Raw genomic sequence first — 27,954 nt, 5'->3', positions numbered from 1 at the left:
GTTGGCTTCCACATATGATGGATAACATGTGGTACTTGTCTTTCTGTGTCTGGGTTATTGAACTTAACATGATGTCCTACAATTCCTACCATTTGATGCAAACAGCAGGACTCCATTTTTCTTTGTGATTGTATTTATACCACATTTACTTCATGAATTAGTCTTTTAATGGGCACCTGATTCCATATGGTAACTATTGTGAATAGTGCTATAATAAACATGGGAATGTAGGATTGCTGTTTCACAGTAAATGTAATTGTCCTGGTTGCTATTGCTTTTTAATCCATTCCTCACCCACCCCCCGGCAAAAAAAAATAGTGACACCAATAAAGAATTCATTTTATTTTGCCCATGATTTCCAGATTCACAAATTTGGCAAGGGCTCTTGGCAGTTGCCACTTGTGGTCTCTCATGAAGTTGCACTTGGATCTCATCTGCAGCTGAGTCATTGAAGACTTGACCAAGCTGGGAATCCAGGATAGTTCATTCACATGGCTGGTAGCTTAAAGTTCACCTGGGGCTGCTGTCAAATGCTCTCTCCCACTGGATAATCCACAGAGTAGATTTCCCATAAAGCAAAATCCTACTAAGTCAAGAGGAAGAGGCCTGACATTCTAAGCTAGGTTCCTAAGTCAAATTGTGCTAGCTTCACCACATTCTGTTGTTTATAGGCAACTTACCCCTGTCAGCCCAGATTGGAGAGCAGGAGAAATGGATAGAATGTGACAGAATGTGGGTATTTTTTTTAAAGACAGATGTGTTAAATATCTTTGTGTATTTTCTAATTTATACTTTTGAATTATCAGTTAGGGCCTTAATGCCTAAAACTTGTAGAGTACATAGGAATGTTAGTATCTCTCACTGTGTCTCTTAGTTTCCTGTTATATTTCCTACATTTTTGTCTTTCTGTTGTTCACTCAATATTTTCCCATGTTCTTCCACTTACTGTTTCTATTTTGTGCTAATCTACATTATGTTAGACTCATCCTCTCATTTCTCATTTTTACCTACTGATATTTATTGGCTCTTTTTCATTGGTTCTTTTTATTCATGCCTCTCAATTATTTATTGGATTTTTGTGATCATTTATCTACCAAAATTCCCATCATGTCATTTAATTTACAAAATTTAATCATGATTATTTGAATTATCTATAAGGAAACACCAATATCACTCTGTGAAAATCTCTTTTACCTCTTTTGTCCACTTTCTTTCTACATAAACTCTTTTATATGTGTTGGGTATTTTTTCATTGAAAGACATTGTATTTGAAAAAAAGTTCATCCTACAAAACCTTCAGAAAGGATTTTATGTTCTTTAATCCACTACCCATTTAATTATTTTATTTATTACAACTTTATTTAGAGTAGATCCCTTACACAAAAAGAATTGAAATGATGAAAAAATGGGCACTCATCCCTATGACAAAAATTATTTCAGTTTACAAAATATAAGTTTTCTGGGTGTTTAAAAGGATTCTCCTCTTTGGTATAACCTAAATTTTACTTGGGTTCTCCCAAGGGAAATCTGGCAAAGGTGCTGACATTTTCAGACTCAACTACTACCTTTGAGTTGTCAAATGCTTCCAGGAGAAAAAAGCTGATTCTAGTTTTTACTTTTATTTAAACTTGACTCCAGTGTCTTGCTTCCCTTGGAGCTATGCAATACTCTCAAACATCAATGACATAGTCACACTTCCCTAAAGTCATTCCTAGTACTTGGCTTAAAATAGAAGAGTGTTAGAAGTAGAAGCAGAATTCACCATTAGAAAATTGGCTCTGTGCCGCAGTCTGGCTGGGCACAAATCAGGAGCCACTGAAGCAGGAACAAACTTTATTTTTGAACTCCACCAAAACACTTCACACACGCTCCCAGGGAATTCTCCCGAATGCCATGAATGCCATGCCTCTTGTCCAGGAACCAACCACCGGAAATATCTCCTCCAGAAATCCCTCCTCCTGCACTTCCCCAACCAATGGGAACTCTCCGCGAATCCCCAGGAGAACTCCAAAGTAGTGGCAGAGGCGGATAGTAATGCCTTGCCTGTCAACCAATACTATTGGCAAAATGCCAGGGGCCATTCCAACTCGGCTGTGGCTCTCAGCAGCTCTGAAAATAGGAAATTAGTGGTCATGGGCTACAACCTTTAGATGCCATCATAAGATTATTGTCTAGTTTAACTCAGTTTCCTGCTCTCTAACCCTTTCTGTAGGAAACCAGGCCCAGCTACTGCCCCAGTGCAATGACTCCTGGTCTAACACAGCAGGCTCTGCAGCCTCAGAGCGCCACACTGCCAACTGCTCAGGTGAGCAAGACCTCCAGCACCAGAGCCTTCCCATTCCCTGTGTGAATGCCCACTGACATGACCCTGTTTCTCCTCAGACAGCAGACAGCTCCGCCTGGTGGACGGGGGCAGTCACTGTGCAGGGAGAGTGGAGATCCTGCTGCAGGGCTCCTGGGGCTCCATCTGTGATGACAGCTGGGACCTGAGAGATGCCCACGTGGTGTGCAGACAGCTGGGCTGTGGAGTGGCCCTGGAGGCCACCATCTCTGCTCACTTTGGAGAGGGATCAGGGCCTATCTGGCTGGACAAGTTGAACTGCACAGGAGAGGAGACCCACGTGTGGCAGTGCCCTTCCCAGGGCTGGGGGCAGCACAACTGCAGTCACAAGGATGATGCTGGGGTCATCTGCTCAGGTCTGTGGTGCACACTATGCACAGGTGGGGGTGGGCAGAAAAGGGTCTACAGGATGATGTCTGAGCCCTAGGACAGGGGTGAGGACAGAACAGAGGAAAGGACAGTTCCTGTTCTTCCAGCAGAGAAGATGAGGTGCTTCCATTTACTGCTGCAGCAACTGAGCTTCTGCTCCTTCCTTCTCAGCATTGTCCCCTGACACAGTCATTCTCTACAATGTCCATTTAAAGCAGTCATCACTCTTCTGTGACATGTGGGAGCAACATCCTGACCCACTGAATTAGTTTTCTATTCCTGCTGTAACAAGTCACCATAGACAAGTGACTCAAAACAGCACAAATTTATCATCTTACAATGTGTAAGTTAGAATTTTGACCTGGATCTCTCTGAGCTAAAAACAAGCTGTCAGCAGCTGCAACAGCTGAAACTCTGGGAAGACTCCTTTTCTTGCCTTTTTCAGGTTCTAGAAGTAGCCTGAATTTCTCAAGTGACCCCATCCTTCTTCAAACACAAAGCATCTCAACCTTCTAACCATTCTATGAATACATCTCCCTCTGATGTGAGCCAGAAAGACTTATCTGTTTTTGAGGATATAGGTGTAAGGATGTCATTAGATTGGGCACACCTATTGGGGGCAGTCGTCCTATCCAGGATGATCCAGTATAATCTCATGATGAAAGCACCTTTTGTTTGTTTTTGTTTTTGTTTTTTATTTTGGTACTGGGATTAAACCCAGGGGGCTCAACCACTGAGCTACAGCCATAGCCCCTTTTTTATTATAATTTTTCATTTTTGAGACAAGTCCATGTTAAGTTACTTAGAGCCTCACTGAGTTTCTGGGGCTGGCTTTGAACATGAGTTGCACCTGCTTCAGCCTCCCAAGTCACTAGGATTACAGGCATGTCCCATCTTCCCTAGAGAAAGGATCCTTTTCTTAATGTTGTCTGAAAAGCCCTTTTGCAATATGAGTTAAAATATTCACAGGCTTGCAGGATCACAGAGTGGACATATTTGAAGCTCCACTTTTCTACCATCCCTCTGTCCACCCTCCTTTTCTATGATCTGTCAGATGGTTAGTCAGGGAGTAAAGATTTTTTCCTGCTCAGCTCCCAGTCAGTGTTCCTACCTGTTCATTTGCTAATATTACATTGTTGTAGAAACAGAAAGAGAGGTACAAGTTAGCAAAACAGATTAAAGGGATAAAAAAAAAATCTTCCAATCTTCCACCTAGTAGGTACTACCTCAGGATAGTAAGCAATGAGTTCTCACTACTTAGGAATAAAGAAAAAACAGCAGTAAGAGTTGAATGCTCTTTAGAGCAGATGATGCTAAGTGAAGCTAGCCAATCCCTAAAAAACAAATGCCAAATGTCTTCTTTGATATAAGGAGAGCAACTAAGAACAGAGCAGGGAGGAAGAACAGGAGAAAAAGATTAACATTAAACAGGGACGAGAGGTGGGAGGGAAAGGGAGAGAGAAGGGAAATTGCATGGAAATGGAAGGAGACCCTCATTGTTATACAAAATTACATATAAGAGGATGCGAGGAGAAAGGGAAAAAAACAAGGGGGAGAAATGAATTACAGTACATGGGGTAGAGAGAGAAGATGGGAGGGGAGGGAGGGGGGATAGTAGAGGATAGGAAAGATAGCAGAATACAACAGTCACTAGTATGGCAATATGTAAAAACATGGATGTGTAACCGATGTGATTCTGCAATCTGTATATGGGGTAAAAATGGGAGTTCATAACCCACTTGAATCAAATGTATGAAATATGATATGTCAAGAGCTTTGTAATGTTTTGAACAACCAATAAAAAAAAGAGTTGAATGCTCACTGACCCCTGTTTTCCTCCTCTTGCTTTCAGAGTTCCTGGCCCTCAGGCTGGTGAGCGAGGACCAGGAGTGTACTGGGTGGCTGGAGGTTTTCTACAACAACACCTGGGGCAGTGTCTGCCACAGCCCCATGGAAGCTGTGACCTTGTCCGTGATCTGCAGACAGCTTGGCTGTGGGGACAGTGGGACTCTGAACTTCTTGGTTCCTCTCAGGAAAGGTTCTAGACCTTCCTGGGTGGATGGAATCCGCTGTCGGGAAACTGATATCTCTCTCTGGCAGTGTCCTTCTGACCCCTGGAAACACCAATCTTGCTCTGCAAAGGAGGAAGCTCATATCACATGTACAGGTGACCTACTGTCTATTTCTATGTATCTGTCCTCTGCTTGTAGGTTGTTGTCAGGAAAGGTTCATATTTTCAAATATAATGGATGAGTTGAAACAAGTCTGCAAAATGAATTCTGGATAGAGGTTTCTTGATCCACCTCTTCCAGTCCTGTTTCAAAGACAGATATAAGGAAACATGTGATAGAAATTTATGTGAAAACTACAGACAGACTGAACTTAACATATGGAAGTATAAACTTATACTCTGATAAACTTTCTAAGCAGTTAGCTAAAACGGTCTTTATATTAATTAACCTGTTTTTCCTTAGTAACAGGGTGAATGATTGGACCTCAGTTATATACATTGCTTACTATGTGCTATCACTTTTTCCCCCACCAAACTGTATCACAGGTAATGTGCCTTAATTGTCACAATCAACTGATGATAGGTATTATAGTAATTGCTTATTTCATAAGAGGCAACTGAGCTTAGGAGGAAACATTTCATCTCCCTTACACTTTCAAGTGAATGGGAGAGCAATTTGGGGAATCAAATACTATTGGGCTGTTTACTCTGAAATCCATCTTCATCAGACAGACCACCTCTCGGGTCACTTTATTGATGAAAAGTAATCAAGTGACTTGTAGGTAGAAACTTAATTCCAGACAGGAGGACAGATGCTGGAAGAAAACCCTGCCCCATCCTCATGGAGTTTGCACTTCAGCCTGATGACATGCACCATGCATAAATTTGAGTGTCATGAAGAAATGGAAGGTGCTGTGGAAATGCGTGCTTTGGGGAAGAGAGAAATCATTTTAAGTTGAGACCTAAAGGAGGAATTGAAGTCCAATGCAGGAAGAAAGTAGAGTATTTATCAGTGTAAATACTGAGGTGGGAGGACTATGGTGACCTTGAGGTATGGATAAAATCCCATGATAAGCACAGCACAATGCCTGATAACCTGGATGGGTATGATGAGCTCAAGTCCTCTCCAAGGCATGGCCCCAATAACAATCTTGTTGAAAATCTGTTTGTTAATCTTCTCCTCTGCCACATCATGGGGAATGGCTGGGAGATAAGGGGCCTGGTCTCCCCTTATTGTGTTCTTGAATTCATCTCCTCACAGTCCCAGTGGTCTTGGCTGATACTACCTCCTCTGAGCCTTTATCCATATGCTACCACAAACATATGCCCACTTCATCCCTCTCCCAGAAAACATTCCATGGGGCCTGTTGGAAATTGGAGACCATCATCTTCCAATTTCTTAAGACCTGTAATGTCCCCTTCAGTTTCATGTTCTCACAAAAACCTGGCTGTCCTCTGAAAACAATGATGTCCTTATCATTAGGAGGCTCTGTGCTTCCCTTTCATCAGGATATTTTTTGAGCCAAATCTTAGAATAAAAATATTCTTGCTCTCACTTGTCATTTTCAACATTTTTTTCTTTTTCTCTGTGTTCAATTACTTGAAATTTGCCCCCACGAGATGGCACCAGCTACCACTTCTGTTGGTGTCACCCTCCAGCCTGGTCACTCCCCCTTGTCCCAGTAGGCTGCAGTACTAGCCTCACCAGGCTCCTCTGTCTCCTGTTCCTGGTGCTGCCAGCATCCTTGAACACAACTGAGATAACATCCTGGGCCTCTCCAGTCCTGATTTTCTCCCTTTGAAGCACTCTGCTCCCTCCCACCCCATGTCCATGTATAGCCACACTATTGACCATCACTACCTGTCCAGCTTGATATCTTGATTGCATTATTCCTTCTCTGTTTCCTCTTCTCCTTATAGCACATATGTTTGATGCTCCTTTTCCAGATATTTCATCCTCATGCAGATTTCAAATGTTCTCCCTTATCAGTTTCCCAGTTTTACACTCTCTTCATGATTGCACATGTTCTTCTTACCCTGATTAGACAACATAATGCCCCATTAAAATCCTCCCCCTTCAAGTACACTCAACTCCCTTGTCTCTTCATTACCTGTGTAATGACAAGAATGGTTGTGTCATCTACTTAACTCTTCCCTGCTTGCACTAGACTAGGCAAAGACTCCTGAATCATGGACAAGTGCTGTGTCTTGTTATAATGTGAAATTATCCTGCTAGTCTCTTTAAATTTGTGATCCAACCTCTGATGGACCATCCACAATGGCCCCGTATTCTAGTGTGCTTCTCTCACATGTTCTCTTGCCTTTTCTGTAACTGTCTACCTTGCCTTTTCTTAGCTGTCTACCTTATTTTTTCCTCAAATGCTCACTCTGCCTTATTGGTTGTTCTTATTGTGCTTTATAGGTTTGCTATTTCTGTTCCATTAATAAATTTTAGACACATTCTTGGTTGAACCACAGACTCTCTACTCTTACTTACCTATCCTGCTTACCCAGATGTGTATTCTAAAGATGTTGGATGGAATATTCTGTAGATATCTGTTAAGTCCACTTGATCTATAATATTAGTGAATTTATGATATATGCCTGTTGATATTTTCTCTGCATTCCAAATCGATTAGTGAGATGGGATATTAAGGTACCACTAGTATTGTATGGAAATGTGTTGTCCCATTATATCCTACGACTACTTTGTTAATAAAATTCTGGGTTCTTTTCTTTGGTACATATTTATTTGGTTTTTTTTTCTTTTTTTTATTGGTTGTTTAAAACATTACAAAGCTCTTGACATATCATATTTCATACATTTGATTCAAGTGGGTTATGAACTCCCATTTTTACCCCGTATACACATTGCAAAATCACATCCGTTACACATCCACGTTTTTACATATTGCCATACTAGTGACTATTGTATTCTGCTACCTTTCCTATCCTCTACTATCCCCCCTCCTCTCCCCTCCCATGTTCTCTCCCTACCCCATCTGCTGTAATCCAATTCTCTCCCTTATTGTTCCCTTCCCCCTCACATCCTCTTATATGTAATTTTGTATAACAATGAGGGTCTCCTTCCATTTCCATGCAATTTCCCTTCTCTCTCCCTTTCCCTCCCACCTCTCGTCCCTGTTTAATGTTAATCTTTTCCTCATGCTCTTCCTCCCTGCTCTGTTCTTAGTTGCTCTCCTTATATCAAAGAAGACATTTGGCATTTGTTTTTTAGGGATTGGCTAGCTTCACTTAGCATAATCTGCTCTAATGCCATCCATTTCCCTGCAAATGCCATGATTTTGTCATTTTTTAGTGCTGCATAATACTCCATTGTGTATAAATGCCACATTTTTATATCCATTCGTCTATTGAAGGACATCTAGGTTGGTTCCACAGTCTATCTATTGTGAATTGTGCTGCTATGAACATCAATGTGGCAGTATCCCTGTAGTACGCTCTTTTAAGGTCATCAGGGAGTAGTCCGAGAAGGGCAATAGCTGGGTCAAATGGTGATTCCATTCCCAGCTTTCCCAGGAATCTCCATACTGCTTTCCAAATTGGCTACACCAATTTGCAGTCCCACCAGCAATGTACAAGTATACCCTTTTCCCCACATCCTCGCCAGCACTTGTTGTTGTTTGACTTCATAATGGCTGCCAATCTTACTGGAGTGAGATGGTATCTTAGGGTGGTTTTGATTTGCATTTCTCTGACTGCTAGAGATGGTGGGCATTTTTTCATGTACTTGTTGATTGTTTGTATGTCCTCCTCTGAGAAGTGTCTGTTCAGGTCCTTGGCCCATTTGTTGATTGGGTTGTTTGTTATCTTATTGTCTAATTTTTTGAGTTCTTTGTATACTCTGGATATTAGGGCTCTATCTGAAGTGTGAGGAGTAAAAATTTGTTCCCAGGATGTAGGCTCCCTATTTACCTCTCTTATTGTATCTTTTGCTGAGAAAAAACTTTTTAGTTTGAGTAAGTCCCATTTGTTGATTCTAGTTATTAACTCTTGTGCTATGGGTGTCCTATTAAGGAATTTGGAGCCCGACCCCACACTATGTAGATCGGAGTCAACTTTTTCTTCTATCAGACACAGAGTCTCTGATTTGATATCAAGCTCTTTGATCCATTTTGAGTTAACTTTTGTGCATGGCGAGAGAAAGGGATTCAGTTTCATTTTGTTGCATATGGATTTCCAGTTTTCCCAGCACCATTTGTTGAAGATGCTATCCTTCCTCCATTGCATGCTTTTAGCCCCTTTATCAAATATAAGAAAGTCGTAATTTTGTGGATTGGTCTCTGTGTCCTCTATTCTGTACCATTGGTCCACCTGCCTGTTTTGGTACCAGTACCATGCTGTTTTTGTTACTATTGCTCTGTAGTATAGTTTGAAATCTGGAATCGCTATACCGCCTGATTCACACTTGCTGCTTAGAATTGCATTTACTATTCTGGGTCTTTTATTTTTCCATATGAATTTCATGATTGCTTTATCTATTTCTACAAGAAATGCCATTGGGATTTTGATTGGCATTGCATTAAACCTATAGAGAACTTTGGGTAATATCTCCATTTTGATGATGTTAGTTCTGCCTATCCATGAACAGGGTATATTTTTCCATCTTCTAAGATTTTCTTCTATTTCTCTCTTTAGGGTTCTGTAGTTTTCATTGTATAAATATTTCACCTCTTTTGTTAGGTTGATTCCCAAGTTTTTTTTTTTTTTTGAGGATATTGTGAATGGGGTGGTTGTCCTCATTTCCATTTCAGAGGATTTGTCACTGATATACAGGAATGCCTTTGATTTATGCATGTTGATTTTGTATCCTGACACTTTGCTGAATTTATTTATTAGCTCTAGTAGTTTCTTTGTAGACCCTTTTGGGTCTGTTAGATATAGAATCATATCATCCGCATATAGTGATAATTTAAGTTCTTCTTTTTCTGTTTTTATGCCTTTAATTTCTTTTGTCTGTCTAATTGCTCTGGCTAGTATTTCGAGAACTAAATTGAATAGAAGTGGTGAGAGAGGGCATCCCTGTCTTGTTCCAGATTTTAGAGGGAATGCCTTCAGTTTTTCTCCATTTAGAATGATGCTAGCCTGAGGCTTAGCATATATAGCTTTTACAATGTTGAGGTAAGTTCCTGTTATCCCTAGTTTTTCTAGTGTTTTGAACATAAAGGGATGCTGTACTTTGTCAAATGCTTTTTTTGCATCTATCAAGATGATCATGTGGTTCTTATCGTTAAGTCTATTGATGTGGTGAATGACATTTATTGATTTCCGTATATTGAACCAGCCTTGCATCCCAGGGATGAATCCTACTTGATCATGGTGCACAATTTTTTTGATATGCTTTTGTATTCGATTCGCCAGGATTTTATTGAGGATTTTTGTATCTAAGTTCATTAGAGATATTGGTCTATAATTTTCTTTCTTTGAAGTGTCTTTGTCTGGTTTCAGGATCAGGGTGATGTTGGCCTCATAGAATGAATTTGGAAGAGCTCCTTCTTTTTCTATTTCTTGAAATAACTTGAAAAGTATTGGTATTAATTCTTCTTTGAAGGTTTTGTAAAACTCCACTGTATACCCATCCAGTCCAGGGCTTTTCTTGGTTGGTAGTCTTTTGATGGCTTCTTCTATTAACTCCTTCATTATCTGTCTGTTTAAATTGTGTGTATTTTCCTGACTCAATCTGGGCAAATCATATGACTTAAGAAATGTATCGATATTCTTCACTATCTTCTATTTTATTGGAATATAGGGTTTCAAAATAATTTCTAATTATCTTCTGTATTTCTGTGGTGTCCGTTGTGATATTGCCTTTTTCATCCCGTATGTTAGTAATTTGAGTTCTCTCTCTTCTCTTCGTTAGCATGGCTAAGGGTCTGTCAATCTTATTTATTTTTTCGAAGAACCAACTTTTAGTTTTATCAATTTTTTCAATAGTTTCTTTTGTTTCAATTTCGTTGATTTCTGCTCTGATTTTAATTATTTCTTGCCTTCTACTACATTTGCTGTTGTTTTGCTCTTCCTTTTCTAGGGTTTTGAGATGAAGTGTGAGCTCATTTATTTGTTGGTTTTTCCTTTTTTTGAGGAATGAACTCCAGGCAATGAATTTCCCTCTTAAAACTGCTTTCATTGTGTCCCATAGATTCCAATATGTTGTGTCTGTATTTTCATTTATCTCTAAGAATTTTTTTATTTTCTCCCTTATGTCTTCTGTAACCCATTGATCATTCAGTAACATATTGTTCATTTTCCAGGTGATGCAGGATTTTTCCTTCCTTCTTTTATCATTGATTTCCAGTTTCATTCCATTATGATCAGATAAGATACATGGTATTATCTCCACACCTTTATATTTACTAAGGGTTGCCCTATGGCATAATGTATGGTCTTTCTTTGAGAAGGATCCATGTGCTGCTGAGAAGAAAGTGTATCCACTTGATGATGGTTGATATATTCTATATATGTCGGTTAAGTCTAGGTTATTGATTGTGTTATTGAGTTCTATAGTTTCTTTATTCAACTTTTGTCTGGAGGATCTGTCCAATGGAGAGAGCAGTGTGTTGAGGTCACCCATAATTATTGTGTTGTGGTCTATTTGACTCTTGAACTTGAGGAGAGTTTGTTTTATGAACGTTGTAGCACCATTATTTGGTGCATACATATTGATAATTGTTATGTCTTGTTGGTGAATGGTTCCTTTTAACAGTTTATAGTGTCCTTCTTTGTCCCTTTTGATTAACTTAGGTTTGAAGTTGATTTTATTCGATATGAGTATGGCCACTCTTGCTTGCTTCCAAGGACCATGTGAGTGGTATGATTTTTCCCAACCTTTCACCTTCAGCCTGTGTATGTCTTTTCCTATCATATGAGTCTCCTGAAGGCAGAATATTGTTGGATCTGTTTTTTTTTAATCCAGGTTACTAGCCTATGTCTCTGCATTGGTGAATTTAAGCCATTAACGTTTAGGGTTACTATTGGTATATGGATTGTATTTCCAGTCATGCTTATTTATTTATTTATTTTAATTTGGCTAGTTTTTCCTCTTTGGTTATTCCCCCCCCTTTACTGAGTTACCTCCCACTGTTAGTTTTGGGTGCTGTTTTTCAATTCCTCTTCTTGTAGTGTTTTGCTCAAAATGCCTTGCAGTGCTGGTTTTCTGGCTGTGAATTCTTTTAACTTTAGTTTATCATGAAATATTTTAATTTCATTGTCAAATCTGAAGCTTAATTTTGCTGGATACAGTATTCTTGGTTGGAATCCATTATTTTTCAGCGTTTGAAATACGTTGTTCCAGGATCTTCTCGCTTTCAACGTCTGTGATGAAAAATCAGCCGTTAAACTAATTGGTTTACCCCTGAATGTAATCTGCCTCCTTTCTCTCGTAGCTTTTAATATTCTCTCCTTGTTCTGTATGTTGGATATCTTCATAATTATGTGTCTTGGAGATGGTCTATTACGGTTTTGTATGTTTGGGGTCCCGTAGGCTTCCAGGATTTGGCAATCTATTCCATCTTTCATATCTGGAAAGTTTTCTAAGATTATTTCATTCAACAGATTGTTCATTCCTTTGGTTTGAACCTCTATAACTTCTTCTATCCCAATGACTCTCAAGTTTGGTTTTTTCATGACATCCCATATCTCTTGGATGCATTGCTCGTGATTTCTTACCATCCTTTCTGTGTTGACTATATTCAAGTTGATAAACCTTGTCTTCATTATCTGATGTTCTGACTTCTATTTGATCTAGTCTATTTATAATATTCTAGTTTGAGTTTTTTCATTTGGTTTATGGTTTCCTGCATTTCTGGGATTACTGTTTGATTTTTTTTAATCTCTATCTCCTGGTAGAGTTCATTTTTTGCTATTTGAATTTGCTTATGTAATTCGTTTTCAAAGTATTCTTTCATTGTTTGCACTTGCTGTCTAATGACTTCTCTAAGATTCCATTCCATCTGAGTCAGGTATGCCTTGAGTTCTTTCTCTGTCCATTTTTCTGATGCCTCTAGGTTCTCCTGTAAATTTAAGTTTTCCTGCATTGTTTGTAATCCTTTTTTCCCTTGTTTTTTCATGGTGTTCACATTACTTTCCAACTCTGTTTAACTGCTGTGCTTCTGTTTTCTCCTATAAATTTGTTTTGGTTTTGTATATCTCTGTGGTCTCTCCTTTGTGGTTGGAGACAATGCCTAGAAATGTTGTATGTATCTGGTGGGGGTGGGAGTCACACCCCTGCTAAAGCCGATTCTGCTGGGAATAGATCCCGTCAGCCGAACTCTGGTGATGTCATCTCTCTGCTATGGCGGGCCCCAGCCTCCTTGCCGGAGTGTCTGAAGGGAGGTGTGGGTCTGGCCTGTCTCTGGTCTGACCCAGTCTCGGTTGGTTTCAGTTCTGGTTCACTGTTTCATGAAGGCTTGGTTAGCAACCTCTTCATAGGGTCCCTATGCCGCGCCCTGGTGAACTGCCTCCTATTGTGCTGGTCACCGCACAGCGGCGGCGGGTGGTGGGTCTGGACCTCCACGCCGCATGGCAGAGATTCACTCATCTGGGGCAAACTGTCACCTCCAATAATCCCACAAATTCCCCAGCAGGTCTCACTTCAGTGGAATTTTGCTAGAAGTTTCTCAGCAGGTAGAATCTGAACATATTAATGTGACACTCTCTCCCCGTGTTTGAGGAGGTACTGAAAGCACTGCCTCCCCACCTGCCACCATGTTGGGTCCCACCTGGTACATATTTATTTGTAATTATTATATCTTCTTGATGGTTTATTCCATTTACTAATACATAGTGACCTTCTTTGTCTCTTCTAATTCTGAAATTGTATTTTTCATATATGAATATAGCTACTTCTGTTTGCTGTTAAGTTCCATTTGTTTGCAATATCATTTTCAATCCTTTTCTTCTCAGTCTATATATGTCTTTGCCTCTCTGGTGAGTTTCTTGCAGACAGCAAGTTGTTAGCTCTTGATTTTTAATGCAGTTAGCCAGTCTGCATGTTTTAATTGGAGAATCAGACCACTTACACTCAGAGTTATTATGAGGGTTTGTAGTAGTTCCTGTCATTTTGTTGCTGTTTTTGTTTCTGGACAGTTTGAATAATCTATGGTCATGTCCTTCTCCCCTATTCATTTTGGAGCTTTAATGATTTACTGAATTGATAATGTTTGATTCTTTCTTCCTTCTCAATTGTTTATCTGCTCTTCTAATGAGATTTATTCCTTCCCATGCTCTCAGTAGCTAGGTTGTCGTGCTTCCTACAATCTTATGTGTGTAGGATTGATACAGAACATTCTACAGTGCAGGTTCAGTGGGTCAAAATTCCTTTAATATATTCTTCAGATGACTTATTTTTCTTTGATTTTGAGGGATAACTTTACTGTACACAGTCATGTAGTTCACAGTTGTTTTCTTTCAAGGTCTTAAGTACATCACTCCATTCCCTCCTTGACTTTAGTGTTTCTGTTTATAAATCTGTCATATGAGGTTCTTCTTAGTAAGCAGCCTTCTCTTAATGAAGTGCCTTAGTGTGTAGGTGTCCTATAGTGTTGAAATTAATTTGAAGTGGACATTGTAGGTTGTTTCTCTGTAGCTTCTTTGGTTGATAATAATGGGTTTTGAAACCCCAGGTATTGTGTCAGAGCACATCTTTCTCTGTAGTGCTCATACAAATGTGGTCCTTCTGGTAGTTAGGTGTGTTGTTATAGACAGCACAGTGTGTAGGACATTCTCTCTGTGGTTATTTTCCCAATATTATTTTTATTTTGGTCTGAAGTGATATGGCAGTAACCTGTGCTGAGGTCATTCAAGGCACTTTTTCCACAACATTTGAATTATTTTTCTCTAGTGTTGTTAAGCTGGAGACTGTCCAGGAGCAGGAGTTATGCCTACTTGCTGGTGGCTCATCAGCTGTGGATTTCTCTCTTCCCTATTCATTAAGTTGAAATATCCACCAACCCTTCAGCAGGACTAGGTCACGGCTTTAGTAAGATTCAATGTCTCTACATTGGCTGGAGTTATAACTCGATGGCAAAGCACACATCAAACATGTTCAAGGTCCTTCATTTGAACACCAGCATAACTCAGAAGCAAACAATGGAAGTAACCAACACAAAAATAAAATTATGGACAAGTACTGTGTCGTGTTATAATGTTAAATTATCCTGCTAGTCTCTTTAAATTTGTGATCCAACCTCTGATGGACCATCCAAAATGGCCACTTAATCCCAGCAGCTCAAGAGGCTGCAGCAGGAGGATTACGAGTTCAAAGCCATCCTCAGCAACTTAGCAAGGCCCTAAGCCTTGCTAATACAAAAAAAGGGCTGTCTCAAAATACAAAAAAAGGGCTGGGGATGTGGTTCAATTGTTATGTTCCCCTAGGTTCAATCCCTAGTACCAAAATAAATAAATAAACAAACAAACCAGCTATAGAAATACAATAATAATCAATTACACTCAACAAAACTAAAACAGCACTAACAATAGATAAAGGGAAGAACAAATATAGAATGAACAAGAAAGTAAAAAATTAGTAAAAGGAAAATTAATTCAAAAAAAGATTAAAGATGGAAAATAAGAGGGAAAGAAGATGGGGAATTTAAAAAGAGGAAGAAAAATATTTGTCACATTAAAAAAGGGGCAGGGGGACATTAACCAGGCAAGTGGCACTTGCCTGTAATCTTAGGGACTCTGAAGCCTGAGACAGGAAGAGTATAAGTTCAGTACCAGCCTAAGCAAAAATAAATAAAATTAGAAAGGTCAAGGGGTGTAGCTCAGAGGTAAAGTGATCTGGGTTCAATCACCAGTACGAGAGAGAGAGAGGGGAAAATGAGAAACAAAAAGAAAAATCCATTTGAAGAATTAAAAAACAGATTAATTAAATAATAGTAAAGAAAATATAATAAAGCATGAAGAAAAATATATGTCAAAAATTTCTCCCAGCCAAAGTATTTGCATTGGAGACACCTTTCCAGGTCATCTAACATTTAAATATACCAGGTATATGGGGGTCAGTTGACTGCAAAAGAAACCAATTGCAGTTCCTTTCTTTTCCCACCAAATATGCTGCATTTGGGGGCAATAGATTGGCTATACTGTGCTCCTCATTTCCTGTCAAGGAGGTTGGGAGTGTTGACAAGACAGGCCATAACATCCCTGTAGGTGTTTTGTCTGGAAACCTGGAGGCATGTCAAAGGTCAAGTCAGCCCTTCCTTCAGTTTGCAGACCCAATAAGTAGGCACACACATGCTTCAGGGGCCTCTAGAAGGTGCCCACTGGGGTATGAGAAGTGTCCTAGCCATGGTGAATCCCTGGAAAGCCTGTGGAAAATAGTGTAATCCCTGGAGAGGCGACATGGGAATGCCATGAATTGTCAGATGACATGCGACTGGAATTATTCTTCTCCACAGAGGGTGAGACAACTTACTAATAAGACCTCCATCCCTCCCCTGCAATGCAATGCTGTCAGGGTGTTTGTGACAGGCACTCTTCCTATCTTGTTGTACAAGAGTACTCTCTCTCTCAGAATAATTCCCCAAATTTGATCTAATGCTTATAAGAACCATGTGTTTCTCCTACAGCAGGTAAGACTGCTGGTGCTGACACCATCTGGGTTGTCTGGACTATCCAGCTTACCTTATGCTTGCAGGTTGCTTCCCTCACCCAGGCAGCTAGAGATAAAGTTGTAAATTGCTTTGTACTTTTCTCTGGGCTGCCTTTCTGCTTCTCCATGCTGTTTAGATTTATCAAACATAGTTTGATCAATAGATTTTTATAGTTCCTCTTTTTCTTTTCTCAAAATACTACTATCCCTTTTTCCTTAATCTTTTTCACTCAAAGAGTCACAACAAAGGTACCTCTTTTATGCTATTTATCTCCATACCAAAAATGCCTCTTTTTGAATATTAACAACTCCTGAAGGATAATTTTGGGTAAAAAAGTAACATTCTATGATTCCTACTGGAGCTGAAGGTCGATATCTGGAATCATCTTTTTTGAAAACTTGCTCAATCTACCTAAAGTGAGTCAAGTTTTGACATTACATGTCCAATCTGAACTCTGAAGCCTAGAATTATTGGTGAAATATTTGGAGACAAACAATGGTCCACTCATCTTTCAGGATTCATGGCTGTCACCTGAGGTTTCTGATGATCTCATCCCAGTTCCGTACTCTATCCCCTGTGCTCTGGTTCTCCCACATCTCAGGCCATTGGCACTCAAGTGTGTGTGTGCTCTATAAGAACCAATCAGATGCTGGCCCATTGACTTTTAGAAGTCATTCAGAAAAAGACACTTTTAACTACTCAAGGTAGGAAACCTGACATTTCTAGAATTGCGTTATCAGATCCCATGAAGAATTCCACAAATCATAAGTTTATCTATGATATCAACTACCTAATAACTGCTACCTGAGACATCTAACTAGATTATATTGTATTTAATCTCATTTCTTGTTCTTTACACAATTAATTCTCCTACTTATTTTGGTAGGAATTGAAACTTAACTGCTGCCCTGGTATAAACATCTCCATATCTTACACAGCAAGTTCTGCAATCTTAAAGCAAATTCTATCAACGGATTGGTTGAGGGAGGGAGTACCACAAAATAAGAATACTCTTCTCGTTTCCTTTGTAAATACAAGCATTGACATGATTCTTTCTCCTCAGGGACTCCACAAGTCCGACTGGTGGATGGGGGCAGTCGCTGTGCAGGCAGAGTGGAGATCTTTCAGAAGAATTCCTGGGGCACTATCTGTGATCAGGGTTGGGACCTGAATGATGCCCACGTGGTGTGCAGACAAATGGGCTGTGGAGTGGCCCTTGATGCCATGGACTATGCAAAATTTGGGGAGGGATCAGGGCCCATCTGGCTGGATGAGCTGAAGTGCACAGGAGAGGAGGACCAAGTGTGGAAGTGCCCTACTGGGAGGCAACACTACTGCTTGCATGTGAGGGACGCAGGTGTCATCTGCTCAGGTATGGTCTGCATTGCCACTTTCCCGGTGACTTAAACACTCAGACCTTTTTGCCCACCCAAGGACGCCATTTGCCTGGTTGCTCATGGCTAAAACACTCAGGGATCACTGGGCTAATTGGGCTGTGCGAAATAACCACACAAGAGACAGGAATACCTTTTTCTTTGGGGGTGCTGTGAAAGCTCCTCTGACCTTAAGGGTTCAGAGAGAGAGAGACAGAGAGAGAGAGCCCACATATGCTGACCCTTTTTATTGAGGAGAAGCCATTCAAGTGAGGCAAGGGGTCAAGTTACAAGGGGCTGAATCTAGCTTCATTATGTCCACTGTCAGCAGTTTGACTGATATCTAGGAAGGCCACACCCAAGGGCACAGTAAGAGAAGGGGACACATAAAGGGCAGTTCCATGGAACATTCTTATCCCAAACAGGGCAAGAGGTAATATTACAAAGGAACGGGTGATCATAGCTCCACCCACGGGAATGTAGGAAAGCATGCCCATGCATGAAGACACAGTCGCTCGCACCCTAGAAGACCGGGGCTATCCAGATCACAGCATGACTTCCAGTTGCCACACCGGGCAGCAGGGGAGTCAGACACAGTCATGTGCTAGTTCGGCCTCCCACTCTGCATATTCTCCACTGCCTAAGAGAATGAAAATGACCAAAAGTGTATATCTGATCCTGGGGAAATAAGAGACATTGGACTAAGAGGTCCCCAAGGACACTGGGTGCTTGAAGTAGCAATGGCTAATGGGCTTCATTTAATTATTTCTTGTAAACCTCAAATATTGTCCTTTCCCTTCTCCACAGCCATACTTGAAAAGATAGGTTTGGGTTTTGTAGAATCATTCCACTTAAAATCATCTCCATAAATTACCACGAATATCCCCTTTTCAAAGGATAGACAAGAATGAGTCTTGCTTTTTTCAGTTGAATTGAGATTTTTTGCACTGGGTTAGTAGGAGTATGGGCACAGGGATGGGATTAAATACATTACAGGGGAATTTATGGATTACTGCAAACTTGGAAATTCTTTCCAGATTCAGACATCACAATTCTCAGCTCATTGGCAGGAAAGTCCAGAGAACTGTGAGTGAAATGCTGAGTCACAGATTTTTCTTCCATTATTACTACAATAGATTCTCTCTACATTTCTTTTCCAAAGCAACATCTATATACTTAGGAGATAAATTTAACCCTGTGTTGGCAAATTAATGTTGAATGCAATAAAATATTAATGCATATTTATTATGGTAAAATGTTTTGGTAGTTTAGGACTCAGACCAGGATGGTTGTTCCGTGATCTCCCACAAATACACCACATTAACTGTTATTTACACACCAAACTGGCTTCATAAGAGACAATAGACTAGGTGAGAGCCTGCTTTTACTATGGTAAAAAGAAAAGACACATGAATGAGGAAGAAAGATCAGAATTGCCCTTTCCCCAACCTCAAGCAACCTAGCATAAAGAAAGATGCATTCTTGAAGAATGAAAAGGGAATTAAGCCCAGACCTTAGACTTGAAACCCAGAACTAGGTCTTCCACAGTAAAACCTGGTGCCCAACAGAGCCCAACAACCCTGTCCCCATGCCAATAACCTCACATTGAGACTCTGGCACTGTATTTTGTTGGGCAGCAAAGAGACTGTCTCTACCACCAGTCCTCCAATCTCTAGCAGAAGAGGGGAAAGCAAGACTTTCTAAGGATCAGGGCACAGTGCTGGCACAGCACTTTGTCTTGGAGTTCAGTGCCAGGCCTACCATGATAATACCCGGCACTGAGTAGGTATTAGAGGCCTCAGACATAGACTAGAAGTAACTGAGCAAGACCTGTGTGCTGGTGAGACAGACTCAAGAAGAGCCTGCAGCACCTGTGGCTGGTTGCAGGAGTCTGGAGCCTTAAGTCCACCTTAGCAGTAGGCAGCTCATAGCACTGAGGGCCTTGGTCCCTCCCCACTTCTGTGTTGCCTCAGCAGGCTGTGGCTTCAAGGTGTGATATACCATTGCACCATTATTGGCCACAGGACTTCCCACCTCATTCCTCCTCAACCCCTGATAGCACAATAAGAAGATAGTTAGTTGTCTCTGCTTGAAGGTGAAAAATTAGTTGGGCAGTTGTGATTGGGAGCCTCAGGTTCTTATCTCTATCTATTATAATACAGCTGTCAAAGGTAAAAGATAAAGACTCTCAGACATCAAGAGAAAAAATTAAACAAACAAATAACATATAAGGATGTCCCAGTTCACCTGATGGCAGACTTCTCAATGGTAAACATATAGGTCAGAAGTGAGTGCCATGAGATTTTCAGAGAAATGAAGAAAAACCTACCAATCAAGAATACTGAATCCAGAAAAATCTATCCTTTAGAAATAAAGGAGGTACAAAGACATTATCAGACATCCTGCCCCCCACCAAATTACCATATGATACAGCAATCCCAATGCTGAGCATATGTCCAAAGGAAGTGAAATCACTGTTGAAGAGACATCTGGACTCCCATGTTTATGGCAGCACTATTCATAGTAGCTAAGAAATTGAAATAATCTAAATGCCCATCAGCTGATAAATGGATAAATAAGTGAAATATGATGGGATACTATTTAGCCATAAAAATGAAATAAATCCTGAGATAACATGCATGGGTCAGGAGATCACTAGGTAAAGCAAAATAAGTCAGGCAAAGAAAGACAAGTATCTTATAGTCTCACTGTATGTCAAATATGTAAGAGTTGACCTCATAGATGTTGAGAGTAGAATTGTGGTTACCATAGACTAGAGAGTATAGGGAATGGGAATGGAAGGCAACAGACTGATCAATGAATAATGGGTTTTACTTAAATAGGAATAATAAGTTCTGGTGCACTGTGGCACAGGAGGATGACTATAGAAAACAATCATGAACCACATTTCAAAAGCTAGAAGAAAGCATATTGGAATCTTTCACCAAAAAGAAATGAAAAGTTTTTCAGGAGAAAATAAATGCAACATATATATGTATCAGAATATGAATTTACTCCATTAATATGTACACTATGTCATTAGGTATCACTTAAAATAAATTTGAAAACTAAGGAAAATATAAAGGTGATATGATATGAGGAAATTATTTATATCTGATGGAAACAATGATACAAGAAGAGTATATTGGCAGGTAAGTTTGAAAAGAATGGGACATGGAGAAAAAAATTTTGTGAAGATAGAAAAAGCTTACAATATCTGAGGGATGGCCTTGGTGGGTTGACAAAGAGCACCTAAGAATTACCTCAGCATCACTTAAGACCCTGGTGTGGGATGAGCAATCTGTGTCCATTTGTGTGACTTTTGTATATCCCTCTGGCACAAAAGGAGAAAAATGATTTGCAGGAGTGACTTAAAGCTCAGGTATTGAGAAGGTCAGAATAGAGGAAGAAAATGTCCATTGGATGATACTTTCATAAGAAGCTTGAAACGTGCCCAAGGAAGCAATATATCTATAGAGCAAAAGATCAGACAAGGATATATATGACTGCAATTTTTAATTTACTCGAGTGAGAATGATTCCTATGAATCAATAGATTTCTACAGATGCAATTTTTCTTTCTTTTTCCACTCAGTGACTCACAAACTTCAAATGACTTAAAACTGGTCTTCTCCCCACTAGATGTAAAGCTCTTCAAATATACAAATGCAGCACCTAGAAACATTTCTGGAACATGGCAAATTCTGAAAAGATGTTAGTATTGTAAATAAGAAAACATAGAAGCATGCCCTCAATATTGTCTTTTTAACCTCTCTTCTATATCAGACCTGGGCAGAAAGTATAGATTGTGTCTCCTTTGAGGACTTCTGTGCCGCATTTTTATTCTTTCCTGATCAGAGGCATCTTTACCCATACTGAGTAAATTCCATTTTGATGACTTACTTTGAAAAAAAAATTACTGAGCATGTTATTTTACAAAGACAGAATTCCCTTCTTCAGGGCATTAACTTACTATCACATTGCAATTCCATATCTGTAGCCAGATGCCTCCCCAAGATACTCATTGTACTGGTTATTTTCTTCCACAGGATTTGTGCGGTTGGATGGAGGAGGTGGACCTTGCTCTGGACAAGTGGAAGTGAATTCTGGAGGAGGATGGATTCCAGTACCTTATGGGAATTTCACATTGCCCACTGCCCAGGTCATCTGTGCAGAGCTGGGGTGTGGCAAGGCAGCATCTTTTCTCTTGGACCTGCCCCTCAGAGAGGCCAGTGAACAGGTCTGGGCTGAAGAGTTCCAGTGTAAGGGGTGGGAGCCTGAGCTCTGGTTCTGCCCCAGAGTGCCCTGTCCTGCAGGCAGCTGCCAACACAGAGGGGCTGTGCAAGTTGTCTGCTCAGGTGAGACCCACATCAGGACTTTAACCTTTTTGCACACTCTGATGTGGTAACAAACGTGAGATGTTACTGAAATCCTGTCTTCTCCTGCCAGAGTACACAGAAGTCAGGCTCATGAAAAATGGCAGCTCTCAGTGTGAGGGCCAAGTGGAGATGAAGACCTCTGGAGGCTGGATAACACTCTGTGCCTCCCACTGGAATATGGCCAATGCCAATGTTGTTTGCCGTCAGCTGGGCTGTGGAGTCGCCATCTCCACCCCAAAGGGAGAGTACTTTGTGGAAGGAGGAGATGAGATCTGGAGAGACCGATTTCACTGCTCAGGGTCTGAGTCCTTCTTGTGGAATTGTCCTGTGACTGCCCTGGGTGTTCCTGCCTGTGCCCATGGAAACACAGCCTCTGTGGTCTGCTCAGGTAAGAGAGGTCAGGGCTGACAGAATGTTTTTGAGTGACTTGTCTCTAAGAGCAGACAGCATGGAGAGCAGACTATAAAAGTGAGACATTCCTTGGTGAAATATTGTTCTTCTCAATGATCATTCATGTTTCAGGCCATGTCAAGGGCGTTTTTCAGAGGATTTTTTTTATTGACAAAGGCTATAGGTTTATTATTACCTATATAGATTAAACATTACAGAAAAACAGTAAGATAAAGAACATCCAAATACCCTCTGCAAAATTTTCTCAAATCTTAAACTTTGGCTACCATATTTGCTTCAAACATTTTCTATTTTATATATATATATATATATATATATATATATATATATATATATAAAATGTATATATTATTCTTACTAGCTGTACATGATAATAGAATGTATTTTGATATATTATGCATATATGGAGTATCAATTCTCATTCTTCTGGTTGTACATGATGCAGAGTTACACCAGTCATGTAATCATATATGCACATAGGGTAATAATGTCTGATTTATTCTACTATCTTTCCTACCCCTACATCCCCTCCCATCCATTCATTCCCCTCTGTATAATCCAAAGTACATCTATTCTTCCTTAGCCCCCTGGCCCTTATTGTGAATTAGCATCCACATATCAGAGAAAACCTTCCAGCTTTGGGTTTGGGGGATTGGCTTATCTCATTTTGCATGATATTCTCCAGTTCAATCCATTTACTGGCAAATGTCATAATTTCATTTTCTTTATGGCTGAGTAATATTTCAATGTGTATATATATACAGATAGATAGATAGATAGATATAGATATATATAGATATATAGAGATATCACATCTTCTCTATCCATTCATCTGCTGAAAGGCACCTAGGTTGGTTCCATAGCTTAGCTATTGTGAATTGAGCTGCTATGAACACTGATGTGCCATGTGATTTCAGAATGCTGATTTTAAGTCCCTTGTGTATATGCCAAGGAGTGGGATAACTGAATCAAATGGTGGTTTCATTCTAAGGTTTCTAAAGAATCTTCATACCACTTTGTATAATGGTTGCACCAATTTGCAGTCCTACCTACAATGTATGAGTAGACCTTTTTCTCCACATCCTTGCCAATATTTATTGTTATTGTATTCTTGATAATTTCCATTTGTCGCATTCCTGGCAACAAAAACACTCAGGGTCACTCCATGGGAACGGGGCTGCATGAAATAATCACACAAGAGACAGAAATACATTTTTCTTTGAGGGTCCTATGATGGCTCCTCTGACCTCAAGGGTCGAGAGAGAGAGAGAGAGAGAGAGAGAGAGAGAGAGCGCATGCTGACCCCCTTTTCATGGAGGAGGAGCCATTCAAATGAGGCAAGGGGTCAGGTTTCAAGGGTCTGAGTCTAGCTTCATGATGTCTGCTGTCAGCAGGTTGACTGACATCTAGGAAGGCCACACCCAAAGGCAGAGCAAGAGAAGGGGACACACAAAGGGCATTTCCATGGAACATTCTATCCCAAACAGGGCAAAGGTGTAATATCACGAAGGACTCATGGGGCTGCAGGAAGGCATGCCTATGCATGAAGACACATTTTGCTACATTTTTACAACTTTCAAGATGGGGGCCACCCTCTACTTTGATGTGGCCAGATCATGGGAAGTGACTGACAGAGCCTCACCAATCAGAAAAGGAAAATGCTGGTCACATAGTGTGATGGCTTCCCACAACCATTCCTACTGAAGTGAGAGGAAATTTCAGTGTAGTTTTAATTTTCATTTCTCTAACTACTAGAGATGTTGAATATTTTTTCATATATTTGTTGACCAATTGTATTTCTTCTTCTGTGAAGTGTCTGTTCAGTGCCTTTGCCCATTTATTAATTGGGTTATTTGGTTTTTTGGTGTTGAGTTTTTTGAGTTCTTTATATATCCTGGAGAATAATTCTCTATCTGAGGTGCAGGTGGCAAAATTTTCTCCCATTTTGTAGGCTCTCTAATCACATTCTTGATTGTTTCCTTTGCTGTGAAGATTTTTAGTTTGAATTCATCCCATTTGTTGATTCTTGATTTCATTTCTTGTGCTTTATGAGTCTTCTTAAAGAAGTCAGTTCCTAGAATCAACAAATGGGACTTACTCAAACTAAAAAGTTTTTTCTCAGCAAAAGAAACAATAAGAGAGGTAAATAGGGAGCCTACATCCTGGGAACAAATCTTTACTCCTCACACTTCAGATAGAGCCCTAATATCCAGAGTATACAAAGAACTCAAAAAATTAGACAATAAGAGAACAAACAACCCAATCAACAAATGGGCCAAGGACCTGAACAGACACTTCTCAGAGGAGGACATACAGTCAATCAACAAGTACATGAAAAAATGCTCACCATCTCTAGCAGTCAGAGAAATGCAAATCAAAACCACCCTAAGATACCATCTCACTCCAGTAAGATTGGCAGCCATTATGAAGTCAAACAACAACAAGTGCTGGCGAGGATGTGGGGAAAAGGGTAAACTTGTACATTGCTGGTGGGACTGAAAATTGGTACAGCCAATTTGGAAAGCAGTATGGAGATTTCTTGGAAAGCTGGGAATGGAGCCACCATTTGACCCAGCTATTCCCCTTCTCAGTCTATTCCCTAAAGACCTAAAAAGAGCATGTTACAGGGACACTGCTACATCGATGTTCATAGCAGCACAGTTCACAATAGCAAGACTGTGGAACCAACCTAGATGCCCTTCAATAGACGAATGGATAAAAAAAATGTGGCATTTATACACAATGGAGTATTACTCTGCATTAAAAAATGACAAAATCATAGAATTTGCAGGGAAATGGATGGCATTAGAGCAGATTATGCTAAGTGAAGCTAGCCAATCCCTAAAAAACAAATGCCAAATGTCTTCTTTGATATAAGGAGAGTAACTAAGAACAGAGTAGGGACGAAGAGCATGAGAAGAAGATTAACATTAAACAGGGATGAGAGGTGGGAGGGAAAGGGAGAGAGAAGGGAAATTGCATGGAAATGGAAGGAGACCCTCAGGGTTATACAAAAGTACATACAAGAGGAAGTGAGGGGAAAGGGGAAAATAATACAAGGGGGAGAAATGAATGACAGTAGAGGGGGTAGAGAGAGAAGAGGGGAGGGGAGGGGAGGGGAGGGGGGATAGTAGAGGATAGGAAAGGCAGCAGAACACAACAGACACTAGTATGGCAATATGTAAATCAATGGATGTGTAACTGATGTGATTCTGCAATCTGTATATGGGGTAAAAATGGGAGTTCATAACCCACTTGAATCAAAGTGTGAACTCTGTAATGTTTTGAACAACCAACAATAAAAAAAAATAAAAATAAAAATAAAGAAGTCAGTTCCTAAGCTGACATGATATAAATTTGGGCCTACTTTTTATTCTATTAGGTGCCAAGATCTGGTCTAATGCCTAAGTTTTTAATCCACTTTGAGTTGATTTTTGTGCAAGGTGAGAAGTTTGAGTTCAATTATATTTTGCTACATATGCATGGCAAGTTTTCCCAGACCATTTGTTGAAGAGTCATATCTTTTCTCCAATGTATGTTTTTAGCACTTTTGTATAGTATAAAATAATTGTATTTATATAAGTTTGTATCTGTGTCTTCTGTTCTCCACCATTGGTCTTCATGTCTGTTTTTGGTGCAAATACCATGCTGTTTTTGTCACTATAGCTCTGTAGTATAACTTAACATCTGGTATTGTGATGCCTCCTGCTTCAGTCTTCTTGCTAAGGATTGCTATGGCTATTCTGGGACTCTTGTTTTCCAAATGAACTTTATGACTGATTTTCCCATTTCTATGAAAAATGTCATTGGAATTTTAATGGTAATTGCATTAAATCTGTATAGCACTATTGAGAATATGGCCATTTTAACAATGTTAATTCTACTGTCCAAGAACATGGGAGATATTTCCATCTTCTAAGGACTTTTTTAATTTATTTCATTAGTGTTCTGTAGTTTTCATTGTAGAGGTTTGTTAGATTGATTTCCAAATATTCTAACTTTTTTAGTCTATTGTGAATGGGGGAGTTTTCCTAATTTCTTTCAATGGATTCATCACTGATTTATAGGAACATGTTTGGTTTATGGTTGTTAATTTTATATCCCGCTACTTTGCTGAATTCATTTATTAGTTCTAGAAGTTTTCTGGTAGACTTTTTTGGGTCTTCTAAATATGGGATCATGTCATCAACAAATAGGGATAGTTTAAGTTCTTCTTTTCCTCTTTGTACCCCTTTAATTTCTTTCTCCTGTCTAATTGCTCTGGCTAGAGTTTCAAGAACTATGTTGAATAGGAGTAGTGAGAGAGGACATCCCTGTCTTGTTCCAGTTCTTAGAAGGAATGTTTTCCGTTTTTCTCCATTTAGATTGATGTTGGCTTTGGGATTGGCACATATAGCTTTTATGATGTTGAGGCATGTTTCTACTATCCCTAGTTTTTCTGATGTCTTGAACAGCAGTGCTGCATTTTTTCAAATGCTTTTTCTGCATCTATTGAAATGATCATATGATTGGCAGCCATTATGAAGTCAAACAACAACAAGTGCTGGCGAGGATGTGGGGGAAAGGGTACACTTGTACATTGCTGGTGGGACTGCAAATTGGTACAGCCAATTTGGAAAGCAGTATGGAGATTTCTTGGAAAGCTGGGAATGGAGCCACCATTTGACCCAGCTATTCCCCTTCTAGGTCTATTCTTTAAGTCTACTGATGTGATTAATTGTGTTTATTGATTTCCATATGTTGAACCAGCCTTATATATCTGGGATAAACCCCACTTGATCATAGTGCACTATCTTTTTAATATGATTTTGTATGTGATTTGCCAGAATTTTATTGAGAATTTTTGCATCTATGTTCATCAGGGATATTGCTCTGAAGTTTTCTTTCCTTGATGTGTCTTGGTTTTGGTATCATGGTAATAGTAGCTTCATAGAATGAGTTGGAAGGGTTCCCTCCTTTTCTATTTCATGGACTAATATAAGGAATATTGGTATTCTTCTTTGAAGGTCTTGTAGAACTTGTCTGGTCCTGGACTTTTCTTAGTTGGTAGACTTTTGATGGCATCTTCTATTTCATTTTTGTGGGGAAGGGGATTACTGGGAATTTAACTCATAGGCACTTGACCACCTAGCTACATCCCAGCCCTATTTTGTATTTTATTTTGAGACAGAGTCTCTCTGAGTTGCTTAGTACTTCACTTTTGCTGAGTCTGGCTTTGAACTCATGATCCTCCATCCTCAGCCTCCTGAGCCACTGGGATTACAGGCATGTTCCACATGCCTGATGCTTCTTCTATTTCTTGAAATTGATCTGTTTAAATTGTATATGTCCTCCTAACTCAATTTGGGTAGGTCATGTGTCTCTAGAAATTTGTTGATATCTTCAAGATTTTCTATTTTACTGGCATATAAATTTTCAAAATAGTTTCTGATTATTGTCTGTATTTCAGTAGTGTC

The 27,954-nt window shown here is 39.8% G+C and overlaps 1 protein-coding gene across 1 annotated transcript in view; it reads left to right on the top strand.

Annotated features, from left to right (window-relative positions):
• Nucleotides 1-27,954, top strand: part of LOC124078996 (antigen WC1.1-like) — a 58,819-nt gene that overhangs the window by 12,125 nt on the left and 18,740 nt on the right. Inside the window, 6 exon segments of the mRNA XM_046424148.2 lie at nucleotides 2,213-2,305; nucleotides 2,383-2,697; nucleotides 4,563-4,877; nucleotides 17,400-17,708; nucleotides 21,758-22,066; nucleotides 22,158-22,475. Of these exon segments, the coding sequence (XP_046280104.2) occupies nucleotides 2,213-2,305; nucleotides 2,383-2,697; nucleotides 4,563-4,877; nucleotides 17,400-17,708; nucleotides 21,758-22,066; nucleotides 22,158-22,475 (1,659 nt within the window).

Source organism: Marmota monax, unplaced genomic scaffold, assembly GCF_021218885.2.
Source record: "Marmota monax isolate L192 unplaced genomic scaffold, Marmota_monax_Labrador192_F-V1.1 WCK01_AAM20220418_F8-fsc00186, whole genome shotgun sequence".
In the NCBI taxonomy this organism is placed as follows: Eukaryota; Metazoa; Chordata; class Mammalia; order Rodentia; family Sciuridae; genus Marmota; species Marmota monax.
The sequence above is the reverse complement of the archived record's forward strand: the minus strand, read 5'-3'. Positions and strand labels throughout refer to the sequence as shown.